The sequence below is a fragment of the Microcaecilia unicolor genome, chromosome 6 (assembly GCF_901765095.1).
Source record: "Microcaecilia unicolor chromosome 6, aMicUni1.1, whole genome shotgun sequence".
NCBI lineage: Eukaryota > Metazoa > Chordata > Amphibia > Gymnophiona > Siphonopidae > Microcaecilia > Microcaecilia unicolor.
In genome coordinates this window covers 150,810,312-150,834,872 of record NC_044036.1, presented here as the reverse complement: position 1 = coordinate 150,834,872, position 24,561 = coordinate 150,810,312, and the positions used below count along the sequence as shown (strand labels likewise).

The window sequence follows — 24,561 nt, the reverse complement described above, 5'->3', positions numbered from 1 at the left end:
TGCAGCTCCTTGTGGCTCTGGGCAAGTCACTTAACCCTCCATTGCCCCTGGTACAAAAAAATAAGTACCTGAATATATGTAAACCGCTTTGAATGTAGTTGCAAAAAAAGAAACACAGAAAGGCAGTATATCAAGTCGAATTTCCCTTTCCCTATTTGAGATTCTACATGGAATGTTGCAGTTGCTACTATTTGAGATTCTGGAATGTTGCTACTATTTGACATTCTACGTGGAATGTTAATGTTGCTATTCCACTAGCAACATTCCATGTAGAAGCCTGCCCTTGCAGATCAGCAACGCAGCCGCCCAGGCTTCTGTTTCTATGCAGGACGTCAGGCTCACAGAAACAGAAGCCTGCACGGCCGCATTGCTGATCTGCAAGGGCAGGCTTCTACATGGAATGTTGCTAGTGGAGGAGTAGCTTAGTGGTTACTGCAGTGGACTTTGAGCCTGGGGAACTGAGTTCAATTCCCACTGCAGCTCCTTGTGACTCTGGGCAAGTCACTTAACCCTCCATTGCCCCTGGTACAAAAAAATAAGTACCTGAATATATGTAAACCATTTTGAATGTAGTTGCAAAAACCTCAGAAAAGCGGTATATCAAGTCCCATTTCCCTTCCCTTTCCCTATATCTCTGGATTGGATGGACTGGTAGCATATTTCTGAGAAACAGACTCCACATAATTTTCCAGGGGAGAGGAATTAATGCTATTATTTGGCAAGGATTAAACAGAATGAACGTGGCAGTACAAACTGGTTTTGCAGGACTTCTCTTGATTTGTATTTCAGTGCTCTACTCACTAGACCACAGACTATCAGGCATCGTATGAAAAAAAAAATACATATGGCATTTCTTTTATGGAAAGCAATATTCATGTTTTTATCACTGCAGTAATCATCTCTGAGCCAGACATTCTGAGTAATTAAAGCTCTCCAGCTGGGGCAGCACATTCAGAAAATGGCCAACACGCTATCAATTATTGAATACAAAGCCCAAGAATCATTTGCAAAAAGGGGAGAGAACTTACACTGACATGTGGCTAAACTGGAAGGAAGCAAAAGTCAACACTAGAGAAATTTAAGACTTGGTAAAAACCTCTACGGACAGTCTACCCTGAAATCTGCTTAGCAAGAAACCATCCAGGATGTTGACATTTGGAAAACCTACTAATTACCAGCGTCATACAGAAGAGCAGTAATGAGTGGGAAAATCCTCTGTTATCAGTGCTCCATGAATGCTTTTATTTCTTCAAATTAACATGAGCTTTTAGAAGAAGAGAATGCATTTCAAAGGCCAAATGGTGACATTAGGCCATATGACCACTATGCAATTTGGCGGCAGAATTAGAACTGTTACATGTACTCCGTGGCTTTTAATATTGTTGAAACCTCTGTGAAAAAAAAATACCAAAGGAATGTTGTTGTTGTTTTTCTGACCTTTCCAGGATCGCACTCTGTCCCGTCAGCCCAAGGAGTGTGTTGAGTTCGACAGCCTTTGTGCGGTCCTTCCATATTAATGCACCAAAGGCGCCGACATTGCATCTGCTTTATTTCATAAAAAAACACAAACTACAAATAAATACAAACCCCGTATATTTCATAACTATTTACTAATTTCAGTACAGTCCAAACGGTATTGTTAGTATTTAATCACCTACCCCCCGGATTCCTTATATGGCCAATCGAAGATGAGGGCTCAAAATAATTAGCTAATGAGCTAATTGCAATAAATTGATGTTACTACTATAATAATATAGACAAGAAGGAATATGGCGAGTGCTATCGTTTAAGGAGGACACATTGCCCTTCAGGGAGTGGATAGGTACCGATCAGCTCCCTGAAGGGCAATGTTTTGCGTTTGAGGGCAGAGCTCCCGATGAAGGGTTTGGGAAACAGAAGCTTTCTGTCGAGCATACCCTCCAGTCAACGCTATAGCCCAGATAGGTGTTATTACTTTGTTTATTTGGTATACAGTATAATATAATACCATCACTAAAGTTTTGATTAGGTTAGTGGCGGTTTTGACTGATGAAGAACCTGTATCATGATCTCTAAGGCTAAATATGCTTGAGATTTATGGCAGTCTGTAATTCACGTTTGCATATAGTGAATACAGAGTTTCTGAAGCCTTTCCTCCTTAAACGATAGCACTCACCATATTCCTTCTTGTCTATATTATTATAGTAGTATACCTCAGGGGCAAGTATCAGCAATTGGGTTAAATAAATTGATGCTAATAATCAATTGCAGTTAATTGGTATTATTAAATGTTTGCATCGCATCTTTCTGGATGCTATTCTATAATTCCGTGTGCATAAATGCCCTAGCGTGCAATTGAAAAGGCAGCGTGGCTAGGGGTGGGGGAGGGGTGTTTCAAAAAAAAAAAATTTGCATGCAGAGTTATGGAATACTGCCATTCCCGCACCCAAATGCCAAGACTTGGTTCATATTGAAAAGGGAGAAGTGAAGAGAGTTCGAGCCTGATGTTTGAGCACTGGAAGTGGACCACGCCCTGAGGCAGCGATAAGTGGAACATGGTGCATGTTGGCATTTGGTCCTTCACACTGTAAGGGCCCTGTTTACTAAGGTGCGTTATAGGCATGTTTTTAATTAGCGTTAACCGCCTAATTATACTAAAGTCACTAATGCTGGGTTGATAGTATTTGTGAAGACTTGGGTACCGGCATTTACACAAGGTTTCAGCTGGCGTAAATACTGGCGCCCAAATTTGAGCGAGGAATTGGCTCTAATCTCTGTTCTATAAAGAGCGCTCAGTGGAAGAGTGGCCTGGTGGTTAGGGTACCGGTCTTGCAATCTAGGGGTGGCCAGTTCAAATCCCACTGCTGCTCCTTGTGATCTTGGGCAAGTCACTTAACCCTCCATTGCCTCAGGTACAAACTTAGATTGTGAACCCTCCTGGGACAGAGAAATATCCAGAGTACCTGAATCTAACTCACCTTGAGCTACTACTGAAAAAGGTGTGAGCAAAATCTAAATAAATAAACTTGGAGTAACCTTTATAGAACAGGGCACCAAGCTAATACTAAATTTGGTCCTAAATGGTCAATATTAGATTGTAAGCCCTCTAGGAACAGGGAAATACTCAGTGTAACGTGAGCTACTACCGAAAAAGGTGTGAGTAAAATCCAAATAATTAAAATATTGCTGGACCTGCTACTGTGTCATATATAGCGTTACTGTCAAACGTATGCGACTCGAATCTACTTATTACTACTTGTATATACAACTCAATGGTTGATCGATCTACCATTGAGTTGTATATACTGTGTCATATATAACCAAAAGTAGTTGTAATAATGCATTCTAAATAATTTAGGGGCCCTTTTACTAAGGCGCAGTAGGCACTAAAATGTGGCAAAAAGCGCTGCTCTGGGATGCACTGATGCATCCTGTGGTTGTGTGCCCACCAGTGCACACTAATCTCGTGCTGAAAAATAATTTTTTTTCAGTGCAGGAGGTGTGGCTATAGGCAGAGAGTAGGCTGCTCTGCACGAATTGCGTAGCACGGCCCATTGTTGCGTGCTGCCCAATTACCGTGGAGTTACTGCGGGAGATCTTAGTGCCAACAAAACAGGTGTTGGTAAGGGCTCCTGTGGTAACGGCCACAGACTAACTGGGACATTAGCACGTGTCCATGAAAGAAATACATGGAAAGGCGGCCATACTGCCACCACGCTATAAGTAGACTCAGCGCATGGAAAACCCATGAACTCACAACAACGCTGGCCGCTTTTTACTGTGGCTTGGTAAAAGGACTCCTTACACAGCAATCAGAGCTATCCTGTAACATATTTATCATATTTAATAGTACATTTTAAAACATAAGCAATGGTACTAACCATATATGGGCACACTTGAGCTCCCGGTCCGTAAATTAACTCACATTGTTTGTTAACATTGAAAATAACACCAGGAAGCTGTTGAGGCAATGTGTAGGTTCCAGAGATGGGCTCATCAAGTAAACATTCCCCATAACCAGTGCTAGAACAGAGTCGAAAGGCAGCGCAGTATAAGTATTTCATAATAGATCGAATAATTTCTTTTAACAAGCCACAAGAAGAAGATTGATTGATTTATTAGGATTTATTTACCAACTTTTCAAAGAAATTCGCCCAAGGCAGTGTACAGCAAATATAACCCAGACAAAGGCAATAATAAATTACAAAAGTACACATTGTGGTGAATTCTATATATGGTGCCAAAAAAAAAAATCGGCGCTGAAAAAGGCGTTATTCTATAAGCAACGCTTAAAGTTAGGCACAGTTTATAGAATAGCGCATATGCCTCAAACAATTAAGATGTAAAATATTTCATGCCAGACATCTCACAGAACTAACAATATGAAATAATAATACTCAATCTATTATCCCACAGTCATCAGCACCAATACTTAGACTAACTAGAGCCTGAAGAGATCCCCCAATACATAAAAAAGGGAATAACACTTACTCTAGAAATTCTGTAATGTATTTTCTACTGCATTTTGACCACATCCAGGGGTTAGTAAAGAAATTCAATGTCGGCGCCATGACATACTGTTGGTTTTTAACGCCATCTTCCTTGCACTTGTTACTATCATCGTGGGGCATGTTGAACCTGGCAAATATAAAAGGATGAGAGATATCTTGATATGCAAAATACTTCAAATGCAATGCAACCATCATAATATTAGTATAAAAGGAAGGATGAAGAGGTAAAACTATGAAAAAGCATTAAAATATCTTGCTCTTTTGAGGCTTATACACCCAATAATGTGGGCTGGACCCTATTTGAATTTTCTTATTGTTATATTTTCGTTACTGTAATGTTTGACATTTTTTGTATCTGTTTTTGAAACTGATTAAAGAATGTTTTAAGGAGGTGTGGTTTATAAAATAGCACTTACACCCGGGAATTGCACCTAACTTTAGGCATGGCCATTGGCACCAGCTGAAACATGCTGCAAATTTACATACCTAAATTAGGCGTGGATCCTCGTTATTCTGTAATAATGTATGTTCATTTTAGGAATGACCCGGTTATGCTCATGATCCTCCCATTTCTCTGCCCTTTTTTTCAGATCATATGGAAATCTGCGCATGTAAATGCTAATTAAATTTTATTTGCGGCAATAATTACTTGTTAAAAAGCCAATTATTGGTGTTAATTAGCTCATTCAGTTAAATTGTACGTGCAAATTGGACATGCACACAAATTTATGAGCACAATTTTTCACGACTTTTAGAGAATTAAGGGGATAGTGTGCACATGTGCACACAATCAGGAACGAATGTGCACTTTTCATAAATAGTGTGCACTCTTCACAGAATGAGCTTAAAGGTATTGCTCCCACCACAAAAAACATAAACGAAGACAACAAAAATTGCTGTAAACAACACAGGAAACAACATAAAATGAATATTGTTGAGCTGCACACTCCTATAGTAATCATGGCCAATATTACCGTAGTTTAATCCAGGGGTTCTCAAGCCAGTTCTCCGGATATGCCCAACCAGTCAGGTTTTCAGGATACCCACAATGAATATGCATGAACTAAATTTGCATGCATTGCCTCCATCGTACGCAAACTTCTCTTATGAATGGTATCCTGAAAGCCTGACTGATTGGGTGTGTTCCTAGGACCGGGTTGAGAACCCCTGGTTTCATCTGGATGCTTCTACTACGTTGGCGTTAATTTTATATTTAAGAATTTGTCGAGCTTCAGTGAAGCAATACAAAACTATCTCGCTTTTCGTAAAATCTTACTGAGTTAATTGAACAATGGGCATAAATCAGACTTGTCCAAGTTCAGTCCTTGAGGGCTGCAAACAGGACAGATTTTGAGATTATCCCTAATGGACATCTATCCGAAAGATCTGCACGCTCACAGTATGCATTGTATGCAGATCTCTCACATGTATATTCATTAGGGGCATCCTGAAAACCTGTTCTGCTTGCTGTCCTTGAGGACTGAACTTGTATAAGCCTGGTATAAATCAATAAAAATAAATTCAGACAATTTACCAAGGAAAGAAAGTAAAAACTGAGAACGAGGAACACCACAACTACCACTAAATTTACCATTTTCTCTAGAATCAATATGGCTTTTAGGCATGCATTACACAGATGCTCACTACATCCATCCATCGAACAAGATCTGAATTTGAGATATATTCCAGCACACTATCGAAGTATAAGGAAGGTTAGGCCTGTACATGTTTTGATGTGCTGTACATGATCTTGCATTTCCTAAAACAGTCATTTGATATGAAATGTACCAGACAATTGTTACATGAGTCAGAAAGGTCAACCATCAAAAGGTGTGTTACCAAGAAATGGGCTTTGATCTGTCCATCTTACAGTACCAGATATCTACAGCAATCTGATACAAATCCTCTGCAATTCAAATCAATATGTAATAACTACAGCACATAAATCACAGTGGAGCTGGTCTTCTCTTTAAAGGATGACCTGCAGCTAAACTGTAGCATTGGAACTGCACTGTTGTAATAATAATGTCTGTTCAAAACCCATGTGCACACTGTTTATCATCCGGACAGAACTATCATACAGTCGTCCTCACATCCGTCTGCTCTAGCATGTAAAACACTAAAAATATCAAGGTACTCAATATTTCAACATTGCATGGAAAGGAAGGCATACGGCAATGTGGCTGTTCTAACCTTGACAGCAGTTCTGCTCTATCTCCTAGAAAGAGCTGAGGCTGGCAAAGTTGCATACCCATCTTGATTACCTGCATGCTCAGCTTTTGATCGGTATACAATTTCTGCATTTGAATGAATGCACACACCAAGAACATCATTCATTTTTCAAAAATTAATGAGCCCTTTTAGTAAGGTGCAGTAAAATTTGCAGTTACTGTGGATTAATGCAAGACTTTACTGTACGTAGCTCAGACCTTTGGAGGTGTTCCCAGAAATTAAAGGTGCCTCATTAAGGGGCCCTTTTACTAAGCCACGTAAGTGTCTACGTGCGCCCAAAGTATGCCAAAATGGAGTTACCGCATGACTACAGTGTGGCTCTTGTGGTAATTTCATTTTTGGTGCGCATCCGATAACCGAGTCTGGAAAATATTTTTTATTTTCAGACACGCGGAATGGATTGCGCACCAAGTGGCATTTGGAGCACGTAGGTCATTACCGCCCGGTTACCGCGTGAGTCTTTACCGCTAGGTCAATGGCTGGCAGTAAAGGTCTCAGACCCAAAATGGACACATGGCAATTTTCATTTTGCTGCACGTCCATTTTCGGCCAAAATTTAAAAAAATGCATTTTTTACAGGCGCGCTGAAAAATGGATCGGCGCACACCCAAAACCCACGCATACACTACCACAAGCTATTTTTCAGCATGCCTTTGTAAAAAGACCCCTAAAGTTACAGATTTAGGAGGGGAAAAGTGGTCCCATGCTAACACAAAAACCACTTAATGCATGGTTCACTGCACGGTAATTGCAAAAATATTGCAAAGCTGCCAACACGGTTGTGCACTAGAAGTTATTGTGCAGTAAACCAAAGGACTAAAATCTATATATGGCGGCAAAAAAGTTGTTGCCGAAAAAGTTCTATGCTATAAAATGCACTTAAATCATTTACTACTACTACTTAACACTTCTATAGCGCTACAAGGCATACGCAGCGCTGTACACCATACACGTAAAGACAGTCCCTGCTCAAAGAGCTTAAAATCTAAATAGGACAGACAAACAGACAGAACAATTAAGAGGTAAGGGAATTAAAGAGATGGGGATAAAAGGTACAGGCAAGTGAGCAGGGATTAGGAGTCAAAAGCAGCGTTAAAGAGGTGGGCCTTTAAACTGGATTTGAAAATGGGCAAGGACGGGGCTAGACATACATGTTCGGGAAGTCTATTCCAGGTGTGAGGTGCAGCGAGGTAAAAGGAACGGAGAAGGGGACAGTCAAGAGAGATTTATCTACAGAATGGAGTGCCCGAGGGGGGGGGGGCGTAGGGAGAGACAAGAGTGGAGAGGTACTGGGGAGTGGAAGAGTGAATGCATTTATAGGTCAGTAAGAGAAGTTTGAATTGAATGCGGAAACGGATAGGGAGCCAGTGAAGTGACTTGAGGAAAGGGCTATTTAAAGCAGGGACTGTCTTTTTAGTGTACGATGTACAGCGCTGCATATGCCTTGTAGCGCTGTAGAAATGATAAATAGTAGTAGTAGTAGTAGTAGTAGGCATGATTTATAGAATAGTGCTTACGCCTGAGCATCCATGCCTAACTTTAGGCATGGCAATTTGCACCAACTAAAATATGGTGCGAATGCCTGTGCATAAATTTAGACCCGGCAGCTCTTATTCTATAACTATATGCGTGACTTAAAGGAACATTGAACGTCCACCCATGACCTGTCCATTTCCACACCCCCTTTTTTCAACTCAAATGTAAATTTTAGGCGCAGCTCTGATGCCTACATTTATGCACATATATTTTAATTGATTTTAATTATCGCCAATAATTGCTTGTTAAAAAGCCAATTATTGGTGCAAAATAGCTCATCATTCAATTATACTGTGCGCGCATATTGAGCATGCACCCAACTTTGCACAGGCAATTTTTAGCGCTTTTCACAGAATTCAGGGATAAGGGGGGCTTAACATGGTTTAGTGAAAGGGCCCCTAATTGCACAGACCAACTGGCCTCTATTTGCTAAGGTGCACTAAAGTTTCACAGTTACCACATGACACGAGCCAAATTGAATTCAGGTTAACTACGAAGCCTCTGCATTAACTGTTAATGGCGGTCCCAGGAGTTTTGAGAGCTCTGCATTGCGGCCATTTTCTGTTCATGGCAAAAAGTGACTTTAGCGTGTGGGAAAGAATGCATAATGGTGTGCTAAAGCCACTTTCTGCTCCATCGTTGTAAAAGGGTCCCTTTATAAAACAGATGGCTTAAAATAGGTGCATTTTGGCTGCTTGAAATAGATGCTAGTTATACAATTACCCTCTACACGTGTTGGGTTGTGGGTTTACTCAGAAGATTAGCACTATCGCAACCTTCTTTTTATGAGCGGCATTTCTTCTTTTATGGTCTTCCTTTACAGGATTCAGAGAAACATGTCTGCTTTCGTAGATCTATAATTCATTAAACCCCCAGAATGGTGGGAAAGGTGTTTTACTAGAATTTCCCTGGCATGACAAGCTAAAGGTGTAACAATCAGGTTTATTTTCGAAAGGCATCGCCGGCCATCTTCCGACACAAATCGGGAGATTGCCGGCGATCTCTCAATCCCGCCCAAATCGGTATTATCGAAAGCCGATTTTGGCCGGCCCCAATTGCTTTTTCATTGTGACGCCGGCCAACCTTCAAGGGGGCGTGTTGGTTAGTAGCAAAGGCGGAAAGGGGGCAGGGCGGGGTTATGAGATGGCCGGCTTCACCTTATTATGAAAAAAAAAGGCTGGCTCGAACGAGCATTTCACCGGTCGGACTTGGTCTATGTATTTTTAGGACCAAGTCCCAAAAAAGAGCCCCAACTGACCAGATGACCACCAGAGGGAAGCGGAGATCACCTCCCCTTACTCTCCCAGTGGTCACCAACCCCCTCCTACACACACACCAAAAAAATTTAAAACATTTTTTGCCAGCCTGTATGCCAGCCTCAAATGTCATACCCAGCTCCCTGACAGCAGTCTGCAGGTCCCTGGAGCAGTTTTTAGTGGGTGCACTGCACTTCAGGCAGGTGGACCCAGGCCCACCCCCCCACCTGTTCCACTTGTGGTGGTTAATGTTGAGCCCTCCAAAAACCCCCAAAACCCACTGTACCCACATGTAGGTGCCCCCCTTCACCCCTTAGGGCTATGGTAATGGTGTACACATGTGGGCAGTGGGTTTTGGGGGGGGATTTGGGGGGCTCAGCACACAAGGGAAGGGTGCTATGCACCTGGAAGCTAATTTTTTTTTTTACAGATTTTTTAAGTGCCCGCTAGGGTGCCCGGTTGGTGTCCTGGCATGTCAGGGGGGCCAGTGCACTACAAATGCTGGCTCCTCCCACAGCCAAATGCCTTGCATTTTGCCACGGTTTCCATTATGGCTGAAAATCGGAGCCGGCCATCTCATCTAAACTCGGCGATCTGCCGGCGATCCTGTTTCAAACCCGGCGAGCGATTTGGCCGGCGCCAAGCATATTTTTCGAAAATATGCTTGGCTTTACCCACTCACAGAGCCGGCCCCGAAGATGGCAGGCCATCGATTTGGCCAGCGCCATTCAATTATGCCCCTCAATGTATCTCAAGGACGGTATGGACCAGTCCATGAATCATTCATGCAATATGCAAATCTCTGGAATATTTTTAAGTCAAATATATTTACATGAAACATACACATGGCCAAGTTCATGTGCAATCGTAAAGGCAGTACTTAGTCCATTGTCTTCGCTAATTGAACAACTTCTATAGGGATCACAGACCGTCCCAAGCTCTGCCAAACCTGCAGAAAATCCAAGAAAAGAGAGAAGAGTAATAAACATTTTAAAAATGAACTCTTCCAGTCTTCGCATTTTTTGTATTCATTTTCATCTTTGTTTTCTGAAGGTTTAAAACTCACCTAAAGTGTCACACTTGTCATGGGCTCTACAAATATTCTGCCTGAAAGCAAAGCACAAACGATGCTGTCACCTTTTATTTCTCTGAAGTGAAGGCAGAATAAACACATGCAAGTGGAAAAAAATATCTTTATAAAAAAAATGTGACTCAGTAAAGCTTCACCACACCCGAGTATGGGTTCTGCCTGGAGGGAACAGATTTATCTGGTATCAAAGACAGAACTATCCAATTCCAACCCAATGGATGTTGGAAAGAAATGTTACTAAAGGGGTCAAAAATGTGTCAGTCTGTCTGTTGGTCTGTCTTGGGACAAAATAACCCTGAAAAGATTCCCTTATATTTGCTTTTTTGCAAGCATATCGAAGGCATATTTGTTTAAGAAATGATTTTATTAGGATAGTTTTATTGACGCTCCTCCTTTTTTCGTCTGTTATCATTGTATAATTCAATCTTGATGTTATCTGTTTTGAACATATATTGGGGAGTTGGCAGACTACAAACATCATTACCATTACTACCATTACCATTAACAAAATCAAATTTGGTCTGGGGGAAAATGGTGAAAAGAGTGAGGGGGAAGATAGCAAGATGCAAACGGCACTAACCCTTGTTATGTGCCCCTTAACGTAACTTAAAGGTACTACTAATGCTAGGTGTGGTGCCCTAATGTACTGTAGATAAGTACATAGTAATGAAACAGAAAACATGCAAATGCATGTAAAGCAGGGTTAAGCTGAGCTGCCAAGGGGGTCAGCCTCTCGAGCCGGAGATTTAGGGCTCGCCCATAGCTCTGCCCCAACCCGCCCATAGCTCTGCCCAGCCCACCCATAGCTCCACCCAACCTGCCCATAGCTCCACCTTGAACCACCCTCAGCTCTGCCCAGAACCGCCCACAGTTCTGCCTTCCTTTCCAGCGACAGCGGGAGACACCTTGTAAAACATCATTTCCTGTTGCAGTGAGACCAGCGGCAGCAGGAGATGATGTTTAATGTAGGCATTTCCTGCTGTCCCTGGAAACAGAGATGTTCAGCGGGAGATCCCAGCACTCCGGCGGGACTGCGGGAGATGACTCACAAAAGCGGGAGGTCTGGGTTAAGTGACTTGTCCAAAGTCACAAGGAGCTGCAGTAGGAATGAACTCAGTTCCCCTGATTCTCAGGCCACTGCACCAATCATTAGGCTACTCCTCCACAGCAGCCATTTTAAGGTTGAAGCTGCAATGAGCAGGAGTGAGTGGGTATTGCTTTTGCCCTTAGAACCTACTAGACCACCAGGGCTATCAAAGGTAGGTCTGGGTGGGCCTACAGGGAATGTGGCAGTGGGGGGGGGGGGGGCTTTTCTTGTCTATGAGGGAAGAGAAGGAGGATTGGGATCAGAGTGGGGAGGGTCACCAGAAACTCATCAGGCCACTACCCAGAAGTTACCTGGGCACTGGTTCAATATTCAGGGCCGGTGTCTTGATAGCTAACGGGGCAAAGATAGGACTGCTTAGCTATATGGGCATAGCACTGAGTATTGCCAGCACCTACATCCAACTCCGCCTCCATAATGCCTCTCTCTTGCCCGGTTTCAGTTTGGCCAATTAGTGAACGCCCATTAGTGCTGCAGCTCAATATCAGCAGTTGACCTGCGAAGTACAATTTAGTGGGCAGGAGTCTCTCTTGCCCACTTAAATTGCTTTCAATATTGACCCCTTGGCAGTTGCTACGTTCAGTGCCACCTATTTATTTATTTATTTATTTATTTATTTATTTATTTATTTATTTAGACTTTGCTCACACCTTTTTCAGTAGTAGCTCAAGGTGAGTTACATTCAGGTACTCTGGATATTTCTGTGTCCCAGGAGGGCTGACAATCTAAGTTTGTACCTGAGGCAATGGAGGGTTAAGTGACTTGCCCAAGATCACAAGGAGCAGCAAGACTGGTGCTCTAACCACTAGGCCACTCCTCCACTCCAACCTAGTGACTGAACCGTGTGGTCTGCTACCGGTTTCTATGCATATTGCCAACTACTGTTGTTAACTAGTAAACGCCATCCTTTGCATTCTGTTGTCAGTCACATCTAATGACTTGATATATTATCACACTTGTTTTCCTTTTATTATTCTTTCCACAGCAAAAGAATACTTGGGTACCGCTCCCTTCAAACCTCCCTACCCCTCTCCCTTACAGGTCAGAAAGACACACACAAAGAGAATACAGACACTCATGCGGTGGAGCAGATGGGTTGGAAAGAATTCCATCAGCCATAAATCTATTCTACTTGGGAGGTTTGCATCATGAAGAAAATGTCTGTTTTGAGAACTATTTTCTGGACACTTCACTTACTGTAACATGAGCTCATTCTAGAAGAATACATTGGGAATGCACAAGTTTTGGAGTGTAGCAGGTTTACAAATATTCTAGATGGTTTCAAAAACAGTCATGACCAAATCGCTTCCAGTGTTTCCCCTGCAGCTCCAAGACATCGTGAGATGCTATTTCCATCCTGTTTTCTACCACCTGTCCTAATATGGTTGGCTGCCTGTTGATCTGCAAAATGCATTGTGATGAAGCGAAGTGGAAAACTAGGGTTAGGCTAACATCTCATGATGACAAGGAGGTAGGTTAACACAGTTTTCAGGGATTTATGTTTCAACATTACAGTGCAAGCATTCATTTTTGCTTATTTCACCAGCTCACATCTTTGATTTGGCATCTGATCTGAAGCTGTATTCTGGTCCCTGCTAACTCCTTCCTGTGATGACTTGAAATGACCTGCCAAAGTCTGCACAACCACTTTCGAGTAGTAATGTATTTCAGACGACAGAAGAAGCTTCCAAGGGAGAGCCAGACATTAATATTTAAAATAAAAAGGCTCCAAGTGAGATCAGAAAAGACTGTTTCTGTAATCATATAGAAAAGGGACAAGACATAAAAATGTAGAGTGGAATAATTTCAGACAAAGAAACAGCACCAAAGGAGGAAAGCAGGGCCGGTCTTAGGCAGGAGCCTTGCGTTGCCGACTAGAGACCTGCACAGCAGATCCAGCACTGATCCCTTCCCTCCCCGTGAGTCCAGTGCCCTCCCCCAGGTCCAAAAAAACCCCTAATTTATCTTTGCTGTGCCAGCAGTAGTAACGGTAATAGGCTGCCTGGACCGACCCAGTCGTTCCCTCTGCAGCATCTTAAACAGGAAGTTACAACAGAGGAGAGGGACGCTACAGAAAGAAGGACTGGTCAGCCCAGACAGCCCGTTCCCATTGCCAGTGCTGGCAGCAAACTACTGTGAGTATCTGGTCCCTTCTTTGGAGCTAGTAACTGGAGGGTTTTACAGCTGCCACTGCCAGACCGAGCATTTTTGTCTTGAAGTTGGGCCATAGTTTAAAAATCCAGCGGAAAGTGGGGTTTTTTGAGGGCAATTGGTTATTCTGATAATTCCTAATTAATTTGAATTCCTGTTTGTAGCTGGCGCACAGGAGTTGCAGCTGATTGCTTCATTTGTGCTTTCTGATATAATAGATTTACCTGCAGGCTGTTGAGTATGTTGGGTTGCTAGTAGACAAAAAAGTAATCTAAAGCAGTGCTTCTCAACCAAGGAAGTTAAATTTATCATTTTAAACCTCCTTTCGAGGTACGCCTAGGCTAGGTGGCACAGGCTGTGACCCCCCCCAAACTGGCTCACGGTCACTCCAGAGCCGCCAAGTTACCCATTCTAGGAAGGGTTTTAAACTTACATCCCAAAACTGTGCAGTATTTGTACTCCATGATTCTATCCATTGAAATCTGTGTAGCAGGTCCCATAATGCACTAGACGGAGGATTACAGAAATCCAGGACTGGCCAAAAAGTCTCCCTCCTGGAATGGGTAACTTGGCAGCTCTGTCACTCTCCCCTTGTAGGCTGTTTACATAGGAGCCAGTACTGTGGGTGCTGGTGGGTGATGATAACCCCCAATTACTGAGCCAGCTCCTTCACTGTGTCCAGGGAACAGTAATTTGTATTGTGTCTGTGGCCCCCGATCCTTTTGGAATGTTGGCACCTATGGAGGTTCACACCATAGGGATGGATGGGGAAGGAAAGGGGACAAGGAAATGCTGGACTATAAGGGAGGAGTAGAGAGAGGGGTGGGCAGGACAGGAAGATGGGCTACAAGTGTGGGTGGAGAATGAGAGAGAGAGGAAATGTTGGGGTACGAAGGAAGAGGGAGGGGCAGTGGCGTTCCGTGGTTGCCTGACACCTGGGGCGGATCGCTGCTGCGCGCGCACCCCCCCCCCCCCGGGTGCAGTGCAACATGGCGCCCCCCCTGGCGTGGACCCCCTCCGGCGCAGCGCTTCTCACTCCCCCCCCATCCGACAGTCCCCACCTGCCTATCAGCTGAGCTCCGTGCACCCAGCACCTCGAATCTGCAGCGCTGCTGACTGTAAAAGAAGAAAATTGTCTCGTCATTGGCCCTTCCCTCACACTGTGCCCCGCCCTCTGATGTAACTTCCTATTTCCTCGAGGGCGGGACACAGTGTGAGGGAAGGGCCAACGATGAGACATTTTCTTCTTTTACAGTCAGCACCGCTGCAGATTCGAGGTGCCGGGTGCACGGAGCTCAGCTGATAGGCAGGTGGGGACTGTCGGATGGGGGGGGAATGAGAGGCGCTGCGCCGGGGGAGTCCACGCCAGGGGGGGTGGATGGAGCAACCCCCCCCCCACCCGTTGACACCCGGGGCAGACCGCCCCCACCGTCCCGCCCTTGCTACGCCACTGGGGAGGGGAGATGCTTGGAATGGTGCAACCATGTGGGTGAGACCATCAGGGTTGGTTCTCAGGGGAGATGGGTGAGAAGAGTATGGTGAGTACAGAAGGTAGAAGTGAGTCACTGGGGGTGGGGCTAGGCATGGGTAGGGCTAGGTAGGGTTGGGTGGGGCAGGGTTGGGCAAGGAGTAGGGCTAGGCAAGGGGCTGGGGGGGCACCACTGAACTGGTCTGCACAGGGCCCCACAATTGCTAAGACTGGCCCTGAAGGAAAGCATTAATCTACACCCAAAATTAACAGCTATGTCTTCCAACAAATTTTAACAACAGACAAATTACTGCACAGGTTGGAAAAATAAATCTATACCTTGTTACAAGCACAGCTGTATCGTGATGAGAATGATGACTGTCATCAGGGTTGTTCTGGGTCTGTTGCCATATACAAAAGTTTTTTAATGTAGTCTGGGCATTAAAAGAGATAGAAGGTCCCTCCTATTCATATACACACAAAAAAAATGGTGCATTTTAGTCATTTAAAGTTTTTCAATTGCCACGGCACTTTCAGACAAAAGTAGGAAAAGAAAGCTGCCATTACCTGTTCATTATGGATTACGGCTAATTTCACAATAACAATATTAATTAAATTTCCAATGCTTGGGTCCTTATAGATAGAAGCTACCTGTATCAAAATAAATAACTAGCATTAATGATCATCAAGGGAATACAAGTCTGTGCCTTTCCATTTGCCATTGAACCCACTGCTATAAACCAACTTATACATACGTAAGATCTGATACACAGACTCCATTACAAATCTTTAACTTAGATCACTGTTGAGGGATTTACTCTCTGGATCTCTCTGGGGTCCTTTTACTAAGGTGCACTGAAAAATGGCCTGCGGTAGTTAGGCAAGTGTTTTGGGCACGCGGAGATCCATTTTTCAGTGTGCCTGCAAAAAATGCCTTTTTTAAAAATTTTTGCCGAAAATGGACGTGTGGCAAAATCAAAATTGGCGCGCGTCCATTTTGGGCCTGAGACCTAACCACCAGCCATTGACCTAGCGGTAAAGTCTCACGCGGTAACCAGGCGGTAATGACCTACGCACGTCAAATGCCACTCGGTGCGTGTCCGATACGTGCATCCAAAATAAATTCGGACCTGCGTATCGGATGCGTGCCAAAAATGAAATTACTGCAAGAGCCACGCGGTAGCCGGGTGGTAACTCCATTTTGGCGCACATTGAGCACATGTAGATGCTTACGCAGCTTAGTAAAAGGGCCCCTCTATTCCATATAGCAGTCTATTTATCTATCCTGATAACCTACGTGCTACAAATGAAAGTTACGCAATACGCACTTCCACTTTATTTCACATACCAGAAATGAACTTTCTATAGTTGATTGTCTAACTTATTCTATAATTCACTTTACCATTTATGCACCTTAATGCAATACCACTTGTATTTCTCTATCCGGAAATGGTGAACGCCATTACGGCAAAATGTAAGCCACATTGAGCCTGCAAATTGGTGGAAAAATGTGGGATACAAATGCAACAAATAATAATAATAATAAGTGTATATGAAATTAATTGAACCTACTCTAAAGATTCCGACCTCCCTGCCATCTGCTAGATACAAACCGGAGGCATTTTTTCCTGATGCTCCTAAAAAGAGGGAGTTTCCTTCTTCATGGGCCTGATACAATAAACTTTTTCCCCATTGGCCCAGAATGGGAGAAAGGCCTTTGGGACCTGTTTACTAAGCTGTGCTAGAGGCATGTTAGCATTTTTAGTGCGCACTAAGCATTATCGCACACTAACCGTGTAGATGTCCATAATATTCCTATGGGTATCTACATGGTAAGCGCACACTAATTTTTAGCACATGCTAAAAACGTTAGTGCACCTTAGTAAACAGGGCACTTAGTATATTAGGCACTATGCCTGTTCATTTTGATGAAAATAAACCCCAAAGTAGGGCTGGGTCAAGGAAGCTCCAGCACAATAGGTATGAAAACATTCTTAATAACAAAGCACCAACAGTAAAAAGACCTGACATGAGGTCATCTTTCGGCGGAGAGCCACCTGCCTCAGGGGTCACAAGTGCTCTATCAAATGTGTTTTCCCATCTTAGTAATTCCCTTATTCCTTATTTGTCCTGTTTGTCTGTCCTAATTAGATTGTAAGCTCTGTCGAGCTGTGTACGTCTAGTAGCGCTATAGAAATGATAATTAGTAGTAGTCTTTGGGATTCCGGAATCTTGCTGCTCTTTGGGATTCTGCACAGAACCTTGCTACATTGGGATTCCGGAATCTTGCTACTCTTTGGGATTCTGTACAGAATCTTGCTACTCTTTGGGATTCCGGAATCTTGCTACTCTTTGTCCTTATCCCTTATTTGTCCTGTTTGTCTGTCCTAATTAGATTGTAAGCTCTGTCGAGCTGTGTATGTCTAGTAGCGCTATAGAAATGATAATTAGTAGTAGTCTTTGGGATTCCGGAATCTTGTTGCTCTTTGGGATTCTGCACAGAACCTTGCTACATTGGGATTCCGGAATCTTGCTACTCTTTGGGATTCTGCACAGAATCTTGCTACATTGGGATTCCGGAATCTTGCTACTCTTTGGGATTCTGTACAGAATCTTGCTACTCTTTGGGATTCCGGAATCTTGCTACTCTTTGTCCTTATCCCTTATTTGTCCTGTTTGTCTGTCTTGATTAGATTGTAAGCTCTGTCGAGCAGGGACTGTCTCTTTATGTTCAAGTGTACAGCGCTGCTTATGTCTAGTAGCACTATAGGAATGATAAGTAGTAGTTTTCAGGAGAGAAGATGCTGCTGAACAAAGTCCACGTCCAGCATGAGTAATAGGGAACAACTGGAAAGAAAAAGCAACTGTCAGCGTCAAAGATTAACCCCGGATTCTATACAGTGGAACTTAAGTTGTGTGCACAAATCTAGTCATATTCTGGATTTGCGAGTGCAACTTAATTAGCTAAGCCAATCAGCGCTAATTGCCAATTAACAAGCAATTGACACTAATTGGCATTAATTAGAATTTACATGCTCAAGTGTCTAAGCATATTTAATAAAGTGATGCACGTAAATTCTAAGGCGTATAGCTAAAAAGGGGGCATGGCCTTGGGTGTGGAATGGGTGAGTTGTGGGTATTTCTATAATCTACGTACGCTGTTATAGAATACACCCGGTCTGCTCCTAATTTAGGCTTCGGCATTTACACCAAGTTTTACTTGGCATAACTGACCGTGACTAAATTTAGTTGTGCGGACGGGCGCTTGACGTATTCTATAAACTGTGCTGAAATTTAGGCGTATTCTATAAAGTATGCCTAAATTTAAGCATACTTTATAGAATATGCCTAGGTAGGGCGTTTTTTTGCACCAATTTTTTTAAGCGTGATATATAGAATCTAGCCCTAAGCGACTAAAGTGTCCACTATCAAATGCCAAAAATGCCAGAAAGGGGTCATTTTTCAAAAGACACTCAGTGCTATGCTTAGGAAAATTTTTAGCTGAATTTAGGAGCCTATGAGACCAATACTCCAGTTGGTGGTGTTGAACAGTTTGCTTGTTAAAAAGCTAATTATTGGCACTAAGTAGCTCGTTAGTCAATTATATGCACAAATTGGGCATGCACTCAAATTTGCGCACGTAATGTTTGGTGACTTTTATAGAATTAAGGGTTAAGAACCTAACTTGATTGCCACAGTCTAACCACATGTCTTGACTTGTCTACATTTTGCCCTCCTACGTTTTGAAATGGGTTGATCTAGACACCTAACTTGATATTAGTGACTAGACAATTTGAAAGTTAACTCTAAAAGGTGTTACATACCTTGATCAATAGAGATATCTATTTCTAGACAGATAGAGAGGAGGGGGAGAGGAGACATGATAGAGACGTTTAAATACCTCAAGGGCATTTTTGTGTGCAGGAAGAGAGCCTTTTTCAACTGAAGGAGAGCTCTGGAATGAGGGGGCATATGTTGAAAAGAGGGAATAGGCTTAGTGGTAATCTAAGGAAGTACTATTTCACAGAAAGGGTGGTGGAGGCATGGAATGGCCTCCCAGTGGAGGTTGTGGAGTTGAGGACTGTTTCAGAATTTAAAAAGGCATGGGATAAACATGTGGGATCGCTTAGGAAAAGGATGAGTTAGGGGTTACAGAGGATGGGCAGACTGGATGGGTCATATGGCCTTTATCTGCCATCATGTTTCTATATAAGACCCAACACTCTGGACTACAGTAAATAGCAAAGGATCAATATAAAACAGCAGGTGGGAGAAGGCTGGATTAAGATCAACTGATGCTCTAAGAACAGCCCAACAATGGTGGAAGGCCTGCGTTTGTGTTAAGCAATTTGTGGTTTCCTTGAGGAATCCCTTAGATTAAGGTTTTGTGATCTACATACAGTAAATACTATGATCTTCTGGGGCAACTTCAATCCATGGTCCTAGACCTTACTCTTCATGGTGCAAACAAGACTATTTGCAATGAAAAACACCAAACACATTTCTATGCACTACTAGTAATTATTCGTGATCAGTTTGATATGAAACGTAGAGAATAATTCTGGCTGCTTAGAGGTACCTAAGCCTGAACAAGTCCATCAGATTCTGCAGTTCAGATTTTAAGTACCATTACCTCTGTACAGGTCAGCTACCTTATTGAACAAGACCTTTCTGAACGTAGGACTCATTATAATATGATAACTAGCTGAACCTGTAAATCATCAACAGTCAAATGAATAACTTTATTGTTGACCATATTTCTGTAAATTTAGTCTTTCTAGTTATTCTTTCACTAAAGACTTTAACAGAATCAAAACTTCAAGGAAGGATTCAGATTGAGGAGAAAAACTCTCTCAGCTCCAGTCCTTCCCTTCTTTCAGTCCCCAACCTCTCTTCTTTCCTTAACCCCTGTCTTCTCTCTTCCTTCCAATATTCCCACTTGTAGTACAAACCCTCTGCCTCTCTTTTTAGTATTGCCTTACTGGGACAGGACAAAAGTTCTATCAAGCACAGTATCCTCTTTCCAACAGTGGCCAATCCAGGTCACAAGTACCTGGCAAGATCCCAAAAGACTAAAAGAGATTTCATGCAGCTTATTAAGCAGTGGATTATCCCCAAGTCCACCTTAGTAATGTTTTATGGACCCTCTACTTCAGGGTCACAGACTTCCTTAACAATGCTTAAAGTGGATCTCAAATCATTCCTCTTCGAAGACGCTTTTACGCTCTCCTAAAGCTGCCGTCGGGACAGGTCCTGCCAGCCAGTTCAGAACTACTTTCCTTCCCCTCTGCCACCAGCTGTTACCCCATCAATCCTATAAATCAATGTAGTTCCATTCTGCTCCCCACCGTATTGTTTTTTTTCCCCCTCCTCTTACTCTCTCTCTTCCTTTCCTCCTTCCTAGTTTTAGAATTGAAAGCCGCATAGATACATTACTTGGTGTGTGGGATAGCAAGTCTTCAATAAACTCGGAAACTTGAGTGATGCTGCAGTTGAAGACGGCTGCTGCAGCTGCAGCTGCTGCAGCCGTCTTCAACTGCAGCATCACTCAAGTTTCCGAGTTTATTGAAGTAGAGGGGCAAGGCATTCCATACAGTGGGACCTACAACTGAAAAAATAGAATGATGTGTAGTGTCATATCTGATGTACCAAATTGAAATACGCCCAGCAGGTGTTGTTGGCATGAATGAAGAGAACAAAGGGTAACGTACAAGGTCAACAGACGTGCCAGGAAAGGAGGGGATGCAGAATTTTTAATTTTGAAAACCATTCTCTCTAATCATGCTTGCTCCTGTGTCCTAACCTCACTGCCCAATATGACCAAAAACTGTACGTGTGCCCAAGTCTATATGTACACGCATGCTCAAGACCGATAACAATTGCCTACCTAGACATAGAATATATTTAGGGTTGGTATTTGTCTGTCAGTGACTGGCGGTATGTATACGCTTGTACCAGAGCCAGGACAGTCCTGAGCAAAAAATGTACCCCGTATGACACACCCTCTAGGGGTCCTGCCCCACCCACTGTGTCAAGGCCAAGTAGGGGAAACAATGACAGGGAGCAGTTTTAATGCCCCCACTTCCCTTGCACACATTGTGGCCAAACCTGCCCACGTATAGCTCACTATGGCCCTGACCAGAGGACTGAGTCAGGTAGGAGGTGGAAAAGGGCTACTGGTGCTCTAGAATCAAAAGACAGAGTACACTTAGGGCAGAGGAGTACAGAGAGTGAAGGAGGTGGGGAGGAAGGAGGGAGAAAAGATTTTCCAAACAATGGGACTGCAACCAGCAGGCAAGAGAAATAAAAGTGGTCTTCCAGGGAATGTCACGGGTTGTCAGCATGTCTGTTATAATAAACTCAGTTTCTGTCTATCCAAGATATGCAAGGAGCTGCAGTATTAGCAATGGCCACATGGTGTGGTACTTTCTGTTAGACTTTGCAGTACCAGCAGTGGTCACTAGATGTCAATCTTTCCCCAACACACACAAAGTGATATTAGATTGCAATTTCTGAAATATTTTCATGTAAATGATGAGTTACAAACAAAGGAGCCCTTTTACTAATGTGTAGTAAGCAGTTGGCACATGAATTAGTGCTTGGAAACTGTTAATGCATGGTGGTACTGCAGTAATCGTTACCATATTAGCATGACAGTTAGTATGTGTTAATTCAGACACTAAATACATATCCTGTTATGGGGGGAGCGACGAGGCGGTGAGAGGAAGCAGTGAGGAGGTGAGGGAGAGCAGAGGCGGATGGGGGGGTAAGGCAGCGGGGCGGCAGACTAAAATGTACCCCCCCACACCTCGGGCTCTGGCCCCCTCCCACCGCAAGGTCTGGCTATGCCCCTGGTAAGTGCATCCGTGCTGTCACTACACTTACACGCAAAAAAGGGGAGGAGGAAAAAAACCTCACATGAACGTGAGTGGCAAACAAAAAGAAGAGAGGTGAGTCCAAGGAGGATTTCAAGAAGACTTTAATGTAAACAGCATAAAAATGACCCGACACGGCTGTATTTTGGCACAAAGGCCTGCCTCAGGGGCCAGGTAGATCTGTTGAGTTATGGCAAAAAGCTTAACATAAGAGTAAATTCAAGATCCTTGCTGTTGAAACTCTGTGAAATCCTCAGTAAAAATGCTGAGCTGCAAACGCCGTCTGCCTGGCAAACCATCAGTGTTAAGCTTTTCTCCATAACACAAGAGATCTACCTGACCCCTGAGGCAGGCCTTTGTGCCGAAACACGGCCGTGTCGGGCCGTTTTTATGCTGTTTACATTAAAGACTTCTTGAAATCCTTCTTGGACTCACCTCACTACGCTTACCGCATGGTAACACTTTTTTCTGTGTGCACCTGTATAGTAAGATATGGAGAATGTCCCCAATGATTACCGCACTGGGTTGCAATTGCCACAGGGCGACCACAAAGCTTTACTTTAGTAAAAGGTCCACAAAGTGAAAAATACTGCACAATCATTAGAGACAGAAAATTACTGACATATACCATAAGAGTTTACTGTAAAAATAATGAAAAAAAAATGGCATTATTTTACAATGTGCACTATGGAGTTTGTAAGTCCATATTGACATCCACTAGCCATTCAATTCATTCTCTATTTTCATCCACACTCTTGTGGACGGCACCTGTAATTCACCTTTGCTAATGTATTCGAGAGACCATGTCAGTGCAATAAAAGGTTAACAGCTAAATGAAAAGAAAAGAAGCAACAAGAGATAGATAAAATAAGTTCATAGGATGCTGGTACAGTTTTATTGCTACTACTGTGAATTATACTTCAAAACGTTCCCTTCAACATGAATAGCAGCTTTAGCGAAAGTCAGAGCTTAATCAAAACGTGGCATCAACCCAGACCTGAAAGCATCTGATGCACGAATTTATGATGCTGGAAACGATCTCTGAAAATGAAACTGCTCTCTGCATAGTAACATAGTAACATACATAACATAGTAGATGACGGCAGAAAAAGACCTGCATGGACCATCTAGTCTGCCCAAGATAAACTCATATCTTGAATTTGTACCTATCTTTTTCAGGGCACAGACCGTATAAGTCTGCCCAGCAGTATTTCCCGCCTCCCAACCACCAGTCCCGTCTCCCATCACCGGCTCTGGTACAGACCGTATAAGTCTGCCCTCCCCTATCCTAGCCTCCCAACCACCAACCCCTCTTCCCCCCACCTGCTCCACCACCCAATTTCAGCTAAGCTGCTGAGGATCCATTCCTGCTGCACAGGATTCCTTTATGCATATCCCACGCATGTTTGAATTCCGTTACCGTTTTCATCTCCACCACCTCCCGCGGGAGGGCATTCCAAGCGTCCACCACCCTCTCCGTGAAAAAATACTTCCTGACATCTTTTTTGAGTCTGCCCCCCTTCAATCTCATTTCATGTCCTCTCGTTCTACCGCCTTCCCATCTCCGGAAAAGATTTTTTTGCGGATTAATACCTTTCAAGTATTTGAACGTCTGTATCATATCACCCCTGTTCCTCCTTTCCTCCAGGGTATACATGTTCAGGTCAGCATATATACTTACTATAGACATTAATGTCAAAATGTAATGTTGTAGGTTAGCGCCATGATAGTCGACCATTCTGTTGTCTGCCACCACCATGACTTCCACATGTCGAGGGTATGACAAAAAACGCTTTGTTCTTCTGCGTCCTTGGGCTTCCTTTGCTTTGCCAGTCTTGTTGTTATATGCAGATGCTTGTTTTTCTAATACACTACGTTTCAATACCTCCACGTCTGAGAATACATTGCTGCCTTGCCATAATTGTGCCATGTTTTTCTGCTTGTTTTTCCTTCTGTGGTTTTCTTGCCCTGTAATAAGAAGAAAGCATGAGAACTGCACTGAGGTAGAAAGGCCAAAGCTGTCACTAGCCAAGAACAGCAGTAAGAGATTAAAGATATGGTCAGTTAGTTCAGAGACAACAGATAAAGGTCAACCAACCAGACGAAGGTAATACCTGTTCTTGCACTGAACCTGCTGAAAAGTGTATAACTCTTGAAATGTATTAACCTAGTGCAATAAAACAGTATCAGACACTACTCCATTGTGACCTTTATTTCTACGAGAACTAACATGATGACCAAGTTATGTTATTAGACATAAGAAACAAATATATCATTTGCTTTATAAAAACTTATGCAACTTTTTCCAGTGAATTTAGTGCTTCAGGAACATGCTGGCTTGGAATTTATGTACACAAG

At 43.1% G+C, this 24,561-nt stretch overlaps 1 protein-coding gene across 1 annotated transcript in view; it reads right to left on the bottom strand.

Moving 5' to 3' along the window:
* ADAMTS9 (ADAM metallopeptidase with thrombospondin type 1 motif 9) overlaps nt 1–24,561 on the bottom strand; it is a 273,702-nt gene that overhangs the window by 205,578 nt on the left and 43,563 nt on the right. Inside the window, 8 exon segments of the mRNA XM_030205247.1 lie at nt 1,438–1,545; nt 3,861–4,002; nt 4,471–4,617; nt 10,358–10,463; nt 10,581–10,621; nt 15,668–15,792; nt 15,896–15,979; nt 23,885–24,171. Of these exon segments, the coding sequence (XP_030061107.1) occupies nt 1,438–1,545; nt 3,861–4,002; nt 4,471–4,617; nt 10,358–10,463; nt 10,581–10,621; nt 15,668–15,792; nt 15,896–15,979; nt 23,885–24,171 (1,040 nt within the window).